At 31.2% G+C, this 18,267-nt stretch overlaps 1 protein-coding gene across 1 annotated transcript; it reads right to left on the reverse strand.

Moving 5' to 3' along the window:
• Positions 1–22: 22 nt before the first annotated feature.
• Positions 23–17,908, reverse strand: LOC124530156 (polyamine-transporting ATPase 13A3-like). Its single transcript, XM_047104146.1, has 20 exons — positions 17,689–17,908; positions 14,411–14,638; positions 14,098–14,326; positions 13,623–13,827; positions 12,805–13,018; positions 11,303–11,433; positions 11,007–11,189; positions 10,556–10,744; positions 10,267–10,479; positions 10,010–10,147; positions 9,716–9,829; positions 9,274–9,547; positions 8,954–9,081; positions 8,708–8,831; positions 7,845–8,006; positions 6,743–6,897; positions 6,041–6,264; positions 4,961–5,109; positions 4,672–4,859; positions 23–4,033 (listed from the first exon to the last, which is right to left on the reverse strand). Exons 1-20 carry the CDS (start codon positions 17,720–17,722, stop codon positions 3,899–3,901), a joined length of 3,417 nt encoding a protein of 1,138 aa, XP_046960102.1. The 5' UTR covers positions 17,723–17,908; the 3' UTR covers positions 23–3,898.
• Between the last annotated feature and the right edge of the window lie 359 nt (positions 17,909–18,267).

The following is an 18,267-nucleotide window of genomic DNA, read 5'->3' on the forward strand; positions in this document are numbered from 1 at the left end:
ATTCTTAATGAAATAATAAAAGATTTTTTTCGAATCATTACTTTTATTTAATATTTTGGTCACATCCATCTAAGTTGTCTTATTTATAGTAAACATCGAATCGAACTACATTACCATGACAAAGTCAACAAGTTCAAATATTCGAGAAGTATAAACTGACACAATAACAAAAGTCGAATACAATCACAATAATGCAGTTCAATAAATTATAATTAACAAGTTGTAGAAGAACTATTCTCTGCATCTTCAACGAATTGAGTTAAGTATCGTTCATGCTTATGCCATAGAGGAAAATAAATGCTATTAAAAACTAAGTACTATTTTAAGGAATAATGCATAGCCTTTAAATAATTCTACAGCTAGTTAATTTCAAAAGTAGATTAGGTTTTAATTATAATAAAAAATAAATTATACTTTCGTTTTGCATAACAAAACAATCAATCTAATGAAGTTGTAGAACTGCAAGATTTTGGACGTTTTACATGATGATTGTCATGATTGAGATTTTGCTTACATTACTTAATTTGGCACAGCTAAATTTATTGCGAAAACAATAATTTAAATTAAGTACGCATTCTATTTGAATTTAGTAACAGCCCTAAAACTTTTGTTACATGAAATAGCTATTAAATAGTTGTCTAAATTAATCAATAAAATTATGAAAGGTTTATTGGATTAGAAAATATTAAGTACAATAACATATGTTTGAATCGCAAAATGTCAAAATGTGACTTTATTTTCCATTTTTTTTTTATTTAATACAATGAAACAAAATATAATTTAAGTCACAGGGTATGTGCTACAGGTGTTAACATGTAGACTTAAGTATCGTTGATCACTTACGGCCTATGTTACAAAATAATGTTCGTTTGGTTGTATTTATTTCAGATAGAATATTTATTGATAGATCTGCTATTGTTAAAAAATACATACAAAAAGGTGTGTTCAAAAAAATGCATTGATTTTTTTTTGTTAAAAGTAATATTAACATTTGTTAACATAGCTTCAGAATGTATTTGTTGATTCTATGTTACTTTTAAGACCTACTTTGCATAATCCAATTAATTGTGTTAAATATGTGTAATCAATTAAAAATAACTATAGCCATGTAGAATAGTTCAAATACAAGAAAAAAATCTTAGAATATATATATACACATTAATGACTTTGATTGAAGTTATGTTAAAAATAACATTGACAATGAAAAAGGTCGAAAAGCATACAAAAAAGGTCATTAATTGAATATTAAAAAGCAATAATGCGAAAAATATCCACATAACAAATAAATATTCAACAAAATTTAAAAAGGACTTCATACATAAAAGTAACAAATTAAATTTGCTAATAAAATACTAATTATAAGTAGTTATAAAAAAAAAAAAAAAAACAATACTAGATAGGGTAACATGGTTTTCATCAAAAAATTAAATTAAATATGTTGATTTATAAGGTAAGAACTTTGAAACTTATTTTAAATTTTACAAGTATATTTTGTTGACATATTAGAGGATGCTCTCTGAACCATTTCTAAATTAAACTTGCTATCTGTTTAAATATATATATAGTGATGATATCTTGAGCAGTTTCGGTTATGAAGGCCACTCCAGCAAATACTAGCTCAGAAAAACAGATAGCAATCTCAATTTATCGCTAGTGGCACAATCGGCTCTTCTTGCTTTCTGAGGTACATGTATGGAAACACTGACAAGTCCAAACTGCTACTGAAAATTTATTAATAAAAAAAAACCCCAAACATCATGTGTTGAACCAACTTGCGATTTCATCGCAGGACTTCGGGATCTGCAGCCTTATAAGCTACTACCAGACTGACGAGTCTGTTAAACCGCTCACATGAGAAAGAGATAGCAATGTTTTTCTTTTTTAATTTGATGGTTTTATATTTTAGTGTGGCACATCTTTGCGTGCGATAGATTTTTCACTATTATTATTAAGATTTATTTTGTGTAGTTTTAATCTTTATGTATATAAATGTATGGTTTATTGGATACAATAGTGTTTCCAACTGATTTTTTTTTATTTAATTTTTGTTTGTACTTAAATAGATAGAAATATAAGATGATGAGTGAGAAGAGAAACAACACAGCCTTAGATCATCTCACTCCAATTAAATTTAATTTCTATAAGATCACATAAATAAAATTATACTGATTACTTGTATTCAAAGGACAGAATTGTTTATCAGACAAATTTGTCTTTTAATATTTTTGGTATAATTTGAATAATTTATTTGAATAAATTACACCTAAGTTGTTATGCTAAAACTATAATAGTAATTACTATTTTATCTAAGTTTACGATTTATTTCTAAAGATTAACCTTAAAAACTTTATATTATCCAATGTAAATACCTCAAAAACTTTTATGCTATTGACATTAAAAGAAAGCTTCAATGTTGATTACAAGAATAAGTTTTTAAAAAATTAATCTTTAAAATTTCTAGTCATTTCAATGGTAAGAGTGGAGGTAAATTAACAACTTTGATTATAAATTGACAAGATATCATTGGTCGAAATCTGCAACAATCTTCATTATAAATAAACGGGAGCTTTGATTGTCCGTAAAGTTGCTAACTGATTATAAAAATTTAAGTGGATATAAGTAGTAAAGTGAAATAGTTTTGTATTATAATTTAAGGTATATTAATCAATAACTGTTTGTAGGGTACAATATAGCCATTCTATTAGCAAATCACATTGAATATGTTAATCTAAGGTTTTTTATCTTTCCTTCTTTCTACTAATGAAATATAGTGTCGTTTTCCTTAATGTACTGCAGTGTTAACAATTAATATTGTTTTTTTCGCATGTAAAACTAACATAGATGTTTTAAGGAACTATGTTTGACATTTTTCTATTTAATAGATATTTTAAACAAATTAAAACTAGGTTAGAATATGGTTTGCCGAACATAATATGTAATATTAAAAACACTCAAAATCAACTAAAGATCAAAACAAGTAAATACACAAAGTTATAAATCTCAATCTTAAGTAGGAGTTTATTTTACTTCCAACATCATGTTTTATGGAAATTGAAGTGTTACTTTTTGTATAACTTAAAGTACAAAAGTAGATGAAACTACACATAATTTTACATTATCATATAATTAATTACAGTACATAGATTTCATAAATATTTATATTTGGGTAAGATATGATCAGTGGTAAGTATGAAAAGGATACACTCAGCTAAAACAACTCCAAATACTATTCGCAGATATGCAGCATAACCTATCTGTATATTATTAATTAAACATATGGAATTTTGAATCTATTCTATGATTATAAAACTGTACAGTTCGTATGTATGAATAAGTCTGTGGATTCGATTTAAAAAACATAACGGCTATAACATAACATAGGATCGGAACAGTAACCGTAAACGTCAACCAATCCGACAAAACGTGCTAGTATTTTGTTAATGAGATGCACTTCGTTACTTACACATTTGCTGAGCTGAGATGGCCCAGTGGTTAGAACGCTTGCATCTTAACCGATGATTGCGGGTTCAAACCCAGGCAAGCACCACTATATATATGTGCTTAATTGTGTTTATAATTCATCTCGTGCTCGGCGGTGAAGGAAAACATCGTGAGGAAACCTGCATGTGTCTAATTTCATCGAAATTCTGCCACATGTGCATTCCACCAACCCGCATTGGAACAGCGTGGTGGAATATGTTCCAAACCCTCTCCTTAATGGAAGAGCCTTATCTCAGCAGTGGGAAATGTACAGGCTGTTACTTTACTTTACTTACACATTGAGTGCACGAAACAGACGTGTATAATCTATATTGAACGCGAGTGCGATCGCGGTCACATGCGAGTCTATACGTCCGGTGGCGCGATAGCGTGGGGGCGTCGCCTCCCGCGCGCCGCGTCAGCACGCGAGTGCGGGCGAGGCGGGCGCCCACAGCGGACACGCCGCGTCACCCGCTGCTTCGTCCTTGTCGGAGCACCGGCGACGCAGCACGCGCAACAGGGCCGAGAATCGATCTTGATCTGACAGAGTCGCCTGTAAATGTCAAAATTACGAGCGTGACGTCACAGAGAAAAATAAATTTAAGCGTAAGTGCTTTGACATCAATTTTCATTAGGAAGAATGTGTATAGAAAGTAATAAATTTGCTAACAATTAAAAAGGAATAGTATGTTAATAGGCAAAATTCGTAAAACCGATCACATCCGAATTGAGTATGCTATCCCAAATTATCATTATTTATTTCTCCTGTGAATATGACCTTTACCCAAACGTAATAACTTGTAATATCATACGACTTAATATATGCGTCAATTTGACACGTCAACTGACATTCAGTTGCTTTCTCGGGTCGAACTGACGCGAGAATCTTTAGCGACAAATAGCGTCGAATTGCGCGATAGAGAGCTATTTCTATTGTTTGTGTAAATCGGCAGTAATCGGTTTTATTTTCATTCCATTTCATTTTCCGATGCTACATCTAATTTGTGTCGTACTATAATAAAATTAATATGCTACAAAAGCAGATGAATATAAAAGTAAGGTAGAGTTGCAATACATTTCAACATGGTGGGCAATAAATGTCTTTGTCCTAATATCTACATAGCTCTGATGATACTTGTAAGTTTTTATTGTGTAAGATTTTGCTTTGCAAAAAAATTCTAGAATACCAACCTCAGTGGCTATTGCTAGCAGAAGATGCAGAACTGGTACAATCAGCAAATAAACTCTAAACCTATAAGTTTCAGGATCTGACATGTTCACAGCCTCAACTTCCATGTAATCTGTCAATGCTTTCCATGGACACAACAGTAGCACCGTCACAAACACAGCCTGAGTCACTAATGTAATCACCAAGTAATCTGAAATAAGTGTTTATAATTACAAACAAATAAATCAATTTTAGATGTGTTTTAATAATTTTGTTTGATATTGTTTAAATATGAGTGAAAATTATACTCACAATTGGTGCAAAATGGTTGACGGAAAGGCCACCCTTTAGCATAAACACAGGCCATAATTAAGTACTGGAATGATGTAATAATAAATATAACTGTATTTTCCCAACACACCACTTGTTCAACATTTGCTCCACCTTCTACGGGTTTAAACCTTGAAATAAAATATAAAAGCATTGTAGTCATTCAATACTATTATAGATGTGTAATTAGGTATAGTACGACACAAATTAGATGTAGCATCGGAAAATGCACTGGAATGAAATTAAAACCGATTACTGCCGATTTACACAACCAATAGAAATAGCTCCCTATCGCGCCATACGACGCTATTCGTCGCTATAGATTCACGCGTCAGAGAAAGCAAGTGCATGTAAATCCACCCGTCAAATTGACGAATATATTAGGTCATGTGATATTACAATTTATTATGTTTATGCAAAGATAATATTCGCATGAGAAATAAATATTGATAATTTGGTATAGCGTACTCAATTCGGATGTGATCGGTTTTACGAATTTTGCCGATGCGACATCTAAGTTGTGTCGTACTATATGTTTGTGATCAATCAAACTCAGGACTAGACAAATTGTAGTACATTTTAGCATAGAAGTAATATAATACAATTAATATTAAATGATGTGGTGCAATTATAGTTGTACAAAAAAATGAAATACGCCCAGGAAGGCAGTAGTAGGGTGTCAGTTAGTTTTGTATCATACAATCTACATGTTAGCATTAGATAAGTATTCCAAAGGCCATTGGATATTCCACATAGAAACTGACAACCGTCATTTCAGTCTATCAATTTCGCAAGTCATATGGGCAATATCGATTCTTCTCTGGATAATCTAATTACTAGTAGTCTTTCTCAGTATGTCATGGCCGGTAAAACGCAGCAGTTGAAATATTTCCGTTTCATTACGTTATAAGCAAATTATTGTCTTGTAAAAAGATTTTTATTCATAGACATTTCATTCATCTTTAATTTTCTAATTTTAGTTGTACTAATAGATGCAAGAAAAAGATCTTGTAGTACAAAAAATTACAAGCATAAAATAAATTCAAATCATCGAAAACTTACCATTCCTGAGACTCCAAAAGGTAAATAGCAGATAGTTGCATGATCAAAACAAGTAAAACTTGCATTATCAACGGCAATATGCTTGTGATGGCCACAAGGGAAACTGGCGGTGATTGCTTTGTAAGTACAGGGCCGGGCGCCGCTCGTCCCAACGAGAGTGCCAGTAGAGTAGTCAGAACAAGGTCAATATACAGGAACTGATTGTTACCGAGAATAGAGTAGAACTAAAAATAAAATGTTTTAAATTTAATTAACTGCTTGTTGAAAACAAAATCATTTTATACATATGTAAAATCACCAAAGCAAAATTTCATAGGAACCGATGATGTTCTAGTAAACAGATATGTTATTAACGCGCAAAAAGTGAAGACTAGAAAACGTCCTAATTGGGACCTTTTGTTTTGTTTTGTTTTGTTTGCCTTTAGTTGTTTTCATCATAATTATGCTAGTAATATGTTATAATACATCATAATTATGTAGTAATACGTTTTGCGTAATTAATAGTTATCCCTTTTAGTTATTGTTTTTATCAAGCTATCCTTTTTACTTAACGAAACGGCGCGGCACACTTTTTTCTGTTGTTTAGTATGGGTATAACATATCTGTTTATTGGAATATCATTGATAGGAACACTGTTGTAATTATTGATAATAACTATTGTAACAAAAATAAGTAATAATTGGTTTCAAATGTTGAACTTACATTGTAGAGGATGAGTATGGAGAAGAACTGAATAAGTGAATAGAGAGCCATGTACTTGAAGATGGCAAAGGACGTGCTGAGCGCGCATCGTCCCTCCAAAGCTAGCAATTTTACGCATCTTATATTTTGTTCTTGAGATGTAAATGGCGCAGCCACTAAAAATAAACATTTTTAAATCATTTATTCAATTTGAAGGAATTAATTAATAGAATAGGCTGTTTGACTGGTTTTTAAAATCAATTTTATATTAGTAGAAGTTAAGGAACCCAGTAAAAGTTGTGTTTTTTATTTCTAGTACATTTTTGCCGAAAAATATGATATTAAAAATTCCATATTCAAATAGTGCTCAAAAACGCTACTTGGACAATATGGCGCTGCAATGGGGTCGGTGACGTCACTTTCCTGTATTTGAATCTGTGGTACATATAGTCGAAAAGCAAAGTTTACAAGAAAGTGACTGCATCATAAGCCCGGCCAATCAGGAGCGTTTTGTGTCACGTGACAAACGTTTGAAAAAGTGCATTTTTATTTATAGATTTTTTGAATAAATTAAGTATTATTTTCAATTTTCGTTATTAAATAAACATTTTTAAACTTATAATATACACTGATTACAATAATTCACAATTTATTTTTCGCATTGTCAAATAACCTATTATGCTCAACCAGAGTTCACTCCAGAGAGCGTTCTTATATTTTATATAATGAAATGTGAATTTGAAATGCTCTCAGTGCTGTAAGACAAAGTTTATCAATAGTATTACCTGAGATGAGATGGCCCAGTGAGCTGAGATGGCCCAGTGGTTAGAACGCGTGCATCTTAACCGATGATTGCGGGTTCAAACCCAGGTAAGCACCACTATATATATGTGCTTAATTTGTGTTTATAATTCATCTCGCGCTCGGCGGTGAAGGAAAACATCGTGAGGAAACCTGCATGTGTCTCATTTCACCGAAATTCTGCCACATGTGCATTCCACCAACCCGCATTGGAACAGCGTGGTGGAATATGTTCCAAACCCTCTCCATAATGGAAGAGGCCTTATCCCAGCAGTGGGAAATTTACAGGCTGTTACTTTACTTTACTTTACTTTAGTATTACCTGAGGCGTCGGCCTCCGAAAGCGAGATCCCGACATGCGCGGCCTTAAGCGCTCCGCAGTCGTTGGCGCCGTCGCCGCACATGCCCACAACCAGCCCCGCGCCCTGCAGCGCCGTCACCAGTTGCGTCTTCTGGTCCGGCCCGAAGCGGCCGAATATCATGCCTGGAAAAAAAAAACTTCTAAGTAAGTTCAATCAAGTTTATCAGCACGCAGCATGGCATAGAAGCTCACAATTTATTTTATAATTATTTTTCATATACATAATACATTTTTTTAAGCCGCATCAATGTGTTTAGATTTTAACAAATAAGTACAACATATAGTACGACACAGCTTAGATGTCGCATCGGGTAAAATTCGTAAAACCGATCACATCCGAATTAAGTACGCTATCCCAAATTATCAATATTTATTTCTCACGCGAATATGATCTTTGCACAAACGTAATAACTTGTAACATCATATGACCTAATATATCCGTCAATTTGACGCTTCGATTTACATGCATTTGCTTTCTCTGACGCGTGAATCTATAGCGACGAATAGCGTCGAATGGCGCGATAGGGAGCTATTTCTATTGGTCGTGTAAATCGGCAGTAATCGGTTTTATTTTCTTTCCATTGCATTTTCCGATGCTACATCTAATTTGTGTCTTACTATAATACTATTATGATATAATTTGTACTTCATATGTATATAATTGAATAATCAATCTAAATGACAAGCTCTCAAAAAGTGAATTTTTTGGTCCATATCCGATTTTTGAACTACTATATGAATGAAACATATCTGTCCATTTTTTGTGCATTAGAATTTTGCAAACGCTTATATTAAAACAAAATTTAGATATGTATATGTTCTACCTTTATTAACAATGGTAGGAATCATCTCTGGGTAATATGTACGCATGACAGCCCAAGTTTTGCCCTCCATTGCTATGACATATGCGTCCATTGCTAATTTAGGTGGACCACCCTCGCCTACCACCTGCAATTATAAAATATTCTTAACCTTTCCTTCAAACTTTAATACTATTATAATAAAAATTACAATTGTTTTCTGTCAATAAATATGTAAAAAAATAATATTATTTATATATAAATACTAACTTCCATAATAAGAGCTGGTCTCTCATCACTATTCAGTTGTTGGGATGCAGTTATGAGCACCACTTTTTGATGAGGCTGAACCATTGAACAGCCTCGAGCTACCGACATGGCAGTCATTATGTTATCCCCTAAAATATAAGACCTTTTTTAATAATATAAGAATAATTTCCACTTTCAAAGGCATGCCTTTTCAATTTAAAGAAAAAGTTAATATATATATAGTGGATTTACGAACAAATGATTTGAATAACATAGAGAAGTGTTTTTTTTTAATTAATCAGTTTCAATTTATCTGAGTATATAATCGTTCAGTTACTTACCAGTGACCATGACCTGTCTCATATTAGCATCGTGTAATTCTTTTATAACTTGCGTTGTCTCCGGTTTTAGGCTATTTTGCATGACTAGAAAGCCCAAAAACATCATATCGCATTCTATCGTCTCTCGCTTTAGTCTTTGTGCATCAACCCACTTCATCTTACGATCTAATTTCTTGTAAGCGAGACCAATCACTCGGAAACCATTTGATGTATACTCGTTCAGAACGGTGCTAAAGTTATCTGGTAGTGAATCTGGATCACACATGCCTGCAACCTTGGAGTTTTATTTAAAGTTTTTTTTAAATACCTAACATTAATTTGTGACTAAATTCATGTAGTATTTATTTTATTTTTATATCTCAATATATAAAAATGAAAAATTAATATTAACATAATATCATTCAAAAAGTCTGGCCAGCTTTATTATAAAGATTTCAGTTACCTTTTCAGGAGCTCCTTTCACATAGTAAACCATTTGGGGCTGACCAAGAACTCGAGCAATAACTCCCATAGATTGCTGAGATGACGAAAAATGAAATCTTCGGAGCAATCCTATCTGAAATATCGAAAAATATATCGGTTTACTTTAGTATATTTAAAAAATGTTTTATACAATTCCAACTAAATTTCCAACCTTTCAAGCTATTTATTAAATACATTTAAAAGAAGATACAAAGAAGCATTATTTGACGTAAATAATAGTGCATTAAAGCTACGAAACTTTAAAGAAACATACCTCATAAGGCATCTCCATTGTAAATGGGTCATAATTGTCCAAGTTCTGTAAGTCCTCATTGTGAACAGTAGCTGGCTTTACAATAGCTGGGGTCAAGTTATCATACCTGGTGTTTTCAGGACCTGGCTCTTCCAACACCTAAATTTTAAGATTAACATATGTGTTATAAATTTAACGAAAACAATATGTTTTATGATATAGTGTCGTTTGCCTAAGTATTTTGAATATATCTTATAATTTTAAATAAATATATTCACCCATTGCGTGAATTCAAACATCTTCAAGTCCAGTGGATCTCCTTTCAATTGCCCTTGAATGCTTGTAAGGGAATGGCAAGACGCTAGGGCTTGAACAAGAGGGCTTTTATTGGGTAGATCAACGATTTCATTGCAACGGCGACCGAATTTCTCATTAGGATTAAATGGTATCACTGAGTAAAAGTCTAGTCCATCCTCTGTTAGTGTTCCCGTCTGAAATGTTAAATTAAAATTATTAGAAAAATATTAATTTAAGATTACAAGCAGAATAAAAACAAATATAATTTACCTTGTCGAAGCACATCACTTGCAGTTTTCCGCACATGATTATACGCGGTGGTGACACACAAAATATTTTGTTGCGCTTGAGGCGCTGCTGGCTGTAAACGATGCCAGCCGTCATAGCGGCGGGCAGCGCTGGAGGCACCACAATGGTGATTATGTCCAGTGTGCGTAACACAATCGTACCCAAGAGGCTCTGAAATGTCCAGGAACAAGAATACAATGTAAGTTTTATGTGTAATTGATTTTGAAGTATAGATTTGCAACTAATATTTAGTTTTCTATTTTTTACTTCTAAGTCTAATTTATAACAGAATAGAATTTTGTTTCTACGGAAAAATTAATAGTTTAAAAAGGAGAACAACTAATTATTTTTATTTTTTAACATAAATAATTAATATTAATACTCTATTTGTATGAATGAATGGATTTGGCAGGAAATAGTAATGATCACTTACGCCTCTTCGTACGTAAAGCCAAATTGAGTATCCCATTCCGATAGCGGCAATGCAGAACATAAATATGACGAACTTAACGGCGTCTTTGTAAAATTGGAAATCAAATTTTTTTGGAAATAAAATACTTTTTATCAACTCTCCTTTGGCGGTGTAAAAGCCAGTGCGCACGACTTTCGCCAAGACCTGAAAAGAAGGTCACATATAATTAACCAAATAAACTAATAAGTTTATAGTATAGTTTTAATAATAAATAAGATTGACATAAAAATAAAAAATTTTAACGTTTTATACAATACCTGATTGTTTCCATAGAATCTTGTTTGAATAACGTGTGTGCCAGCAAACAGCGTATGTCTCTTATGCGTATCAGTTGAGTAAACTTCTTGAGAAATGCACGGGGGACCCTTCATGACAGGCACACTTTCACCTATAAATATTATATGACATTATTTTATCAGCTGACCTCAACTCAATATACTACCAATTCTATTTTATACTAGTGTCGAGAAGATTACTAGTTACAACATGTTTCCGTTTATTATTAATAGCTTATTTTGAAATTTGCTAGTCATTTAACTTAACAGAAGCAAGAATTTTCAAATAAGTCCCTTCAAGAAACCAGTGTAAAATATATATTATGGAAAACTGTATAAAAGAAGGATGTATTATATATAAAGAACATACGAACTTCACTTTTACTCGAGTAGTTCGTCTAAGAGGGACTAATTAATTTTCAGTATATAACGTCGTTAATTTTTAAAAGATTTTTTTTTCAAGCAAAGTACTTTTTTCAGTTAAATCATATTATTATGTAAGCAGCGAATTGCAGGTCAAATCTTACTAATTACTTGAACGCGACTATTTACATAAAAAGCTAAAATATAGTCTAAAATATAGTCGAGCTTAAATATAAAAATTTAATAGAACCCGTGCGACAACTGGACCGAAAGTTTATGATGCTTAACTCAACAATTAATTCCCCCAATAAACTTTACAAACGATTCATTGACGTATTTTATGAAAGACTTACACATCACAAGCCCTTAATTAATCTTAAATTCGTCCGCTATACGATCAATTGACAGACGCGGTGTCCTACATATACCGTAAGACATGAACGCTTTATATGATATACATACATATATCTAATAATTTGTGATTCTATTGATTTGAATCATCCTATTTAGAACAATAAATTCAAAAGTATAGTATTTACTTGTTTTTTTGTTACGTTACAATTATTCAACGAATCATCACTAAATTTCAATCTAATTTAAGATACTAATACTAGAATTCGAATGTCAGCAATCCCTATAATGTACTATTTTGAAACTTAATATGTTACTCAATAAAACGTTTTGTAACCTCCGAACATTCTAAATTAATCATTTTGAGTAATATAAAGTAAAGTAACAGCCTGTAAATTTCCCACTGCTGGGATAAGGCCTCTTCCATTATGGAGAGGGTTTGGAACATATACCACCACGCTGTTCCAATGTGGGTTGGTGGAATGCACATGTGGCAGAATTTCGGTGAAATGAGACACATGCAGGTTTCCTCACGATGTTTTCCTTCACCGCCGAGCGCGAGATGAATTATAAACACAAATTAAGCACATATATATAGTGGTGCTTGCCTGGGTTTGAACCCGCAATCATCGGTTAAGATGCACGCGTTCTAACCACTGGACCATCTCAGCTCTAATATGAGTAATATGTACGAGATGAACTACTCATACAATATCTACACTATTTGTTCGTCGTAAACTTCCGCTAGAGTGAGTCACTGCGCGTCTGACCGGTGAGCATGGACTCGTTGACGATGCAGGTGCCGGTGAGAAGCATGGCGTCGCACGGCATGACACAGCCGTCGGGCGGCAGCACCAGCACGTCGCCGGGCACGAGGCGGCTCGCGTTGACGACGCACTCCTCGCGGCCAGCGCGCGTCGGCCGCAGCACCGTCACCGTGAACGTGCTGGTCGAGCCCGCCATCTTGTGCAGGTTTATGCTCATCTGGAAACATTCGTCATTGATTCACTTCCACATATACCACTATGGTTTGTCTGATAAATACAAATTCAAAGGTTACGCACATGATTTTTTAGGATCACATGATTTTAATGTTGTCTTAAATTTTCGCGATTATTACACATTTAAATAAAACTGATTATAACGGATGAATCGCGTATATTAATTATTTTTAAACATTAAGTCTACCCGTGACCACGAACACTGCAAAGTGCTCGAAACGTCGGGATGTTTAAAAATAATTAATATACGCGGTTATAATTAGTCACATGATTTTAGTTGCGATGACCATACTATGCTTTATTTAGAGAAATAAAAGTTAATTTGCATTTGAAAATAATAATATAAATAAAAAAAGAAATAATACTAAACAAACATTGTTTTATTAAAACTTCTAACATAAGTAATCATTGTATATTGTAGTTCATCATCACTTAATGATAAAATCAACATACATTTTTTGTTTTGAATAATTTTAAGAATGTACCCTGAGACATGTTCATGCTATCGAGATAAATTAGCAACAAATTTTTCCTTTGATTGTTGTCTTGTTGGGTAAAACCAATGTAAAATTTTCCATTTAATTTACCTGTTTAGTTTGATAAAGTGCCATCATACACGACGCTGCAGAAAGGAGGAAAACACAAGTGGCATACTGGTAATATTCATCCAATGACCATAGGATTATAGAGAAAACTTGAAATAAATAAAATGGATTGAATACTTCATTCACAAATATCGTCCAGTAACATTTTACTTCGACTTCTACAGAATTGCCTCCATATAATTTAATCCTATAAACAAAAAAAAACATATTTGGAAAAACATTCATACAAAATAAAAAAATTGCATAGGAACTAGTACTTACGTCATTAAAAACATCAAACTCAAAAAATTTAATTGTGATTGAATCTACATGGAGTTATAGTAAACCCAATTCAAACAAATGAAACAAATTTGCTTCAATTAAACTAATGGGTATGTTATATTCGAGCATTCATAAATTAGCAGAAATTAACAGCTACTTACAATTAATAAAATAAAATCAAGTATAAGTTACTTACAGTTCATTTTGTTGCCTTTTATTGATGCCACACATATTTTCCATTAATAGGCTTATTGTTAATTTTTCATTGAGTGCCAATACATTGATGAAGGTTCCATTATCATTAAGCCATATGTAGCGGCTGTGTTGATAAATGAAATAGCGTAGCCTATTTCCTCTATGGCTGGAGAGGCTCAAATCTACTTCATTTACCTTTTCGATCTGGAAGGAATCTTCGCCATCCGTTACTAAAACAAAAAATTAATTATTGAATCTCTGTCCTATAAATAGTAATATAATTTTTTGGCTAAAAATAAAATAAAAATTCTTACCACATAATTCATCAGCCGTTTTCAAACTGCATTTTATATATTTGAATCGATTTAATGTTGGGTAATATGAAAATGCAAAATATGGTAAACCGCATAGTGACATACAAACTGTATGAAATATAACTGCACGTATTTTTGAGTACTTGTAGCCGTAGATTTTAATAACTTGCTCATCGGCGTTTGTTTCCAAGATCTGCCATTGGGCCTCCCCGATAACTTCATATTCATCTGTAACATAAAAGAACACGGTCTGTACACCTCACTGGGGATAACTGTTGGGTGTGGCAATAGCATACTTATGTTTGCCTATATTATATTTACCTCTCAAATATTCTACAAATCTTAAACAAACGTTTAAGTCAAATATTGTTTTTTTGCAAATATTTCTACATAAAAACTTAGCTCAGCTAAAGTTACTATAATTCGCAAGTTGCTTACATTTAAGTAAAATTCAACATAAATATTAATGACACATAATCAAATCTATATTTGCATAACATTTTTAAAGACAGCCTAACACTAATTTCTCCTAAGTTATTGTTTATTTTTAATTATTGAAATTTTGGTGAGACTGAGACTTATTTATTTTTATTCAGTCTACTTCTATTCTACTATAAATATGCAATGTAAGTTACTACATATCATCATACATATCATGAAAGGTAATCTAAATTTTTCAAAGACTTCTTCTGCCAAAGGTTGTTGATAGTCTATATGGATAGAATTATAATGATGTTGAGTTATTATAACTAAAAAAAAATGGTCTTTCATTTATTATATTCATAACTTAATATTTTACTAATATATCTACAAAAGTTTTTTCAAAGACAATAAACTTACACAATCAACCTGTTTTAAGTTATTATGATTTCATATTATAGTGAGGACTAATTAAGCAAATAGCAGGTAAAAATATATACTGAATGTTTATGGAAAATAATTACCTTTTGAGTGTATGAGAAAATAAGGTATGGGAGGGAGGATAACTATAAATTTAATGAAAATCAATATATGTATTCTACAGTGTTCACCAACATACCTTTTCCTGAAATTATTCAATTTATGCTCGAACTGAGAGGACCACTTTTTGTGAGATTAATAAGACAAAGGTGTTAGTAAAATAATTACACATTTTCAATATGGGTAACTAAAGGGTTTTAAATTTGCAGATAATTTGACAACACATGTTTGATTTGGTCATAATAATTCCTGCTTGGTGGTGAAGAAAACATTGTGAGTAAAAGCGCATGTGTCGAACATAATATATCCACAAACCCGCTCTACAGCAGCATAGTGGGATAAGCTCAAAAAATCTCTTCAAAAGAAGAGGCATTGGATTAAAAGCTCAGCAGTGGATTTATCGTCCATGACTTTCTCTATGCATAAATTGTTATTGATAAAATAATGAATATTTAAAAATATAATTTTAAAATATACATTTTTTCTAACTAGGTATATAAAAAAATGTACATAATATATTTTTATAAATTACATATACATTTTTAAGATCTTTTTTTATAACAATGAAACTGTTGATTAGAACTCATCAGACCTCTCAAGTATAATATTTCAAAATAGATATCTGAAGGAATAATTCAAATCTGATAACAATTTAATCTTATCAGTAGACCATCATGTTTCCTGAATGAATCAATATTACTGTGTATTCTATGATAATCATTTGTAATGTATTAAATGCATGTAAAATGCAATAGTTAAAATTAACAAAATGAACTCTTTGAATTTATTATAAAAAAAATAGTGACTGATTTCTAAATATATACCATTAAATTTCAAAATTATTTGTAACACTAGACAGTTAAGTTTGGCAGTTTTGGTAAACATTTTGAACTGTCGCAATGGAACAAGTTAAACTTTGAAACAGTGTAACTCATAATAATGGATACAAAAGATTTCACAATTCACTTTGTATCCTTAAAAATTTAATGATTTAAAATTCTAAGATAAAAAAGGTACCAGCCATAAAATAGAATTGTGAAAATGTTTTACTTACAATACATAAATAGCAAATTATTAATTATATTTTTTGTCAATAAGCTTTATATGCAAGAGATTTCATTGAACATGTAAACATATGCCAAATAGGATTATATGAAATGAATACTACAAAACAATTAAAAACACAAACAAAAGCTGTATATTTTAGAAGGCATGGTGATTATTTTGATTAATGGTTTTAAAGTGCAAACACAATATTATGCTATCATCACACAATAAAGACTAATACATATAACAGTGTTAAAAATGATTTTTATGTATTTGTCTTTATCCCAACAGTATCCCCAGCATAGTAAATAGTGAACTTATTTAGTTACTATAAACTAACACAAAATACATACAAACAATGTTTATAAATTAGTATAATATACTATATAATAGTATAATAACACACACATTTCAGAAAATAATACTGGAGACAAATATTTAAATGCATTAATTAATTATATAAACATAATAAGAATATATAACTAGCATTAATATGATTGTAGAGATGCTATAGCCTTCCATTTTATATTATATATAACAGCAGATGACGCAAGCTATGCTATGTAAAAGAAACAAATAAAGTTTTCTTATATATAATATTACTATGAATATTTATGATGATAATATGTATATTAAAAATATGTAGTATCCACAGAAGTTAATTTTCTAAAGGCAAGACAAAAACTTTTGCATATATGTATTCCATTGACTTTATATTTCCCTCAATTTGAAACATTACATATACAAAATTACAATAAATTGTTAATTAATAAATTGAAATAAATGAATCAAAAAAATATTCATATTTTATTTTAAACATTTATTATAGATTAATATCAATATCAACTAATAGTTGATAGTTAAATATTAAGTGTAACACTTATAATATTTTACTAATCTATGTATAATTTTCTTAGTTTTCAATTCATCATGAAATATTCTTTGTTTAGTTTTTATTTTCATGTATTTTTCATAAAGAATAGCATATTCCATAGAAATTATATTATAATGTTTATAAACCTAAAAAACGAAGTTCACTTTAATTTTGCCTAAGCCTTGACTAAATCATTTTAACCCTTATGAACCGTAAAATTAAAAATAATCGACATGAATTTAAGGCACTTACGTGGAAAGGTTGGTGAATGTACAAATTATATTTGGTTTTAAAAAAGATATTTATTGGTTTCTAATAGAAATTAGGAGAAAAGATTGAGAAATAAAGTAAATTATTGCAGTAAATAGTATTTTAAGAGAATTTGATCCATACTTACCATTTGCAACTAAAGTATTATTCATGTTCAGCATTCCCAATTATTCTATTTCAACACGAAAAATTAAGGCATAATATTGAGATGTTAGTAACTTTATTATTCTCGGATGCTACCTCATTTCAAGTAACATTTTATTTTATGGGATTCCATAAAATAAAATCGCGCCCTCACATCACACCATTTATGATTGAGAAGAAGCAAGTGCTGCCTTGCGCCTTGCTTGCTGGTAAACAGTATTGCTAGCTAGAAAAATTGACAAACCATATAAATTAAGATGATATTAATTAGGCATTCGAAATAAATATTATTCATTTAAAAAGTGCCACTAATTAAAAAAAGTTAATTTGCTTACTTATTACTGATGATACTTGTTCAGTAAATAATTTGAAGTGATATTTTAATTTGATTTCAGTTTAAGTTATACAACGGACATATGTATTTGTGTTTATATACAGTTTTTAAGATTCCACAACCAATAAATTATAAAGTTAAGGATTGTTATTGATACCAAAATATGCTGGTTAATTTTTAATATTGCAGGAAAATATTTCCGAACGTGTCAAGAACAAAACACCAACC

This window comes from Vanessa cardui, chromosome 6 (genome assembly GCF_905220365.1).
Source record: "Vanessa cardui chromosome 6, ilVanCard2.1, whole genome shotgun sequence".
In the NCBI taxonomy this organism is placed as follows: domain Eukaryota; kingdom Metazoa; phylum Arthropoda; class Insecta; order Lepidoptera; family Nymphalidae; genus Vanessa; species Vanessa cardui.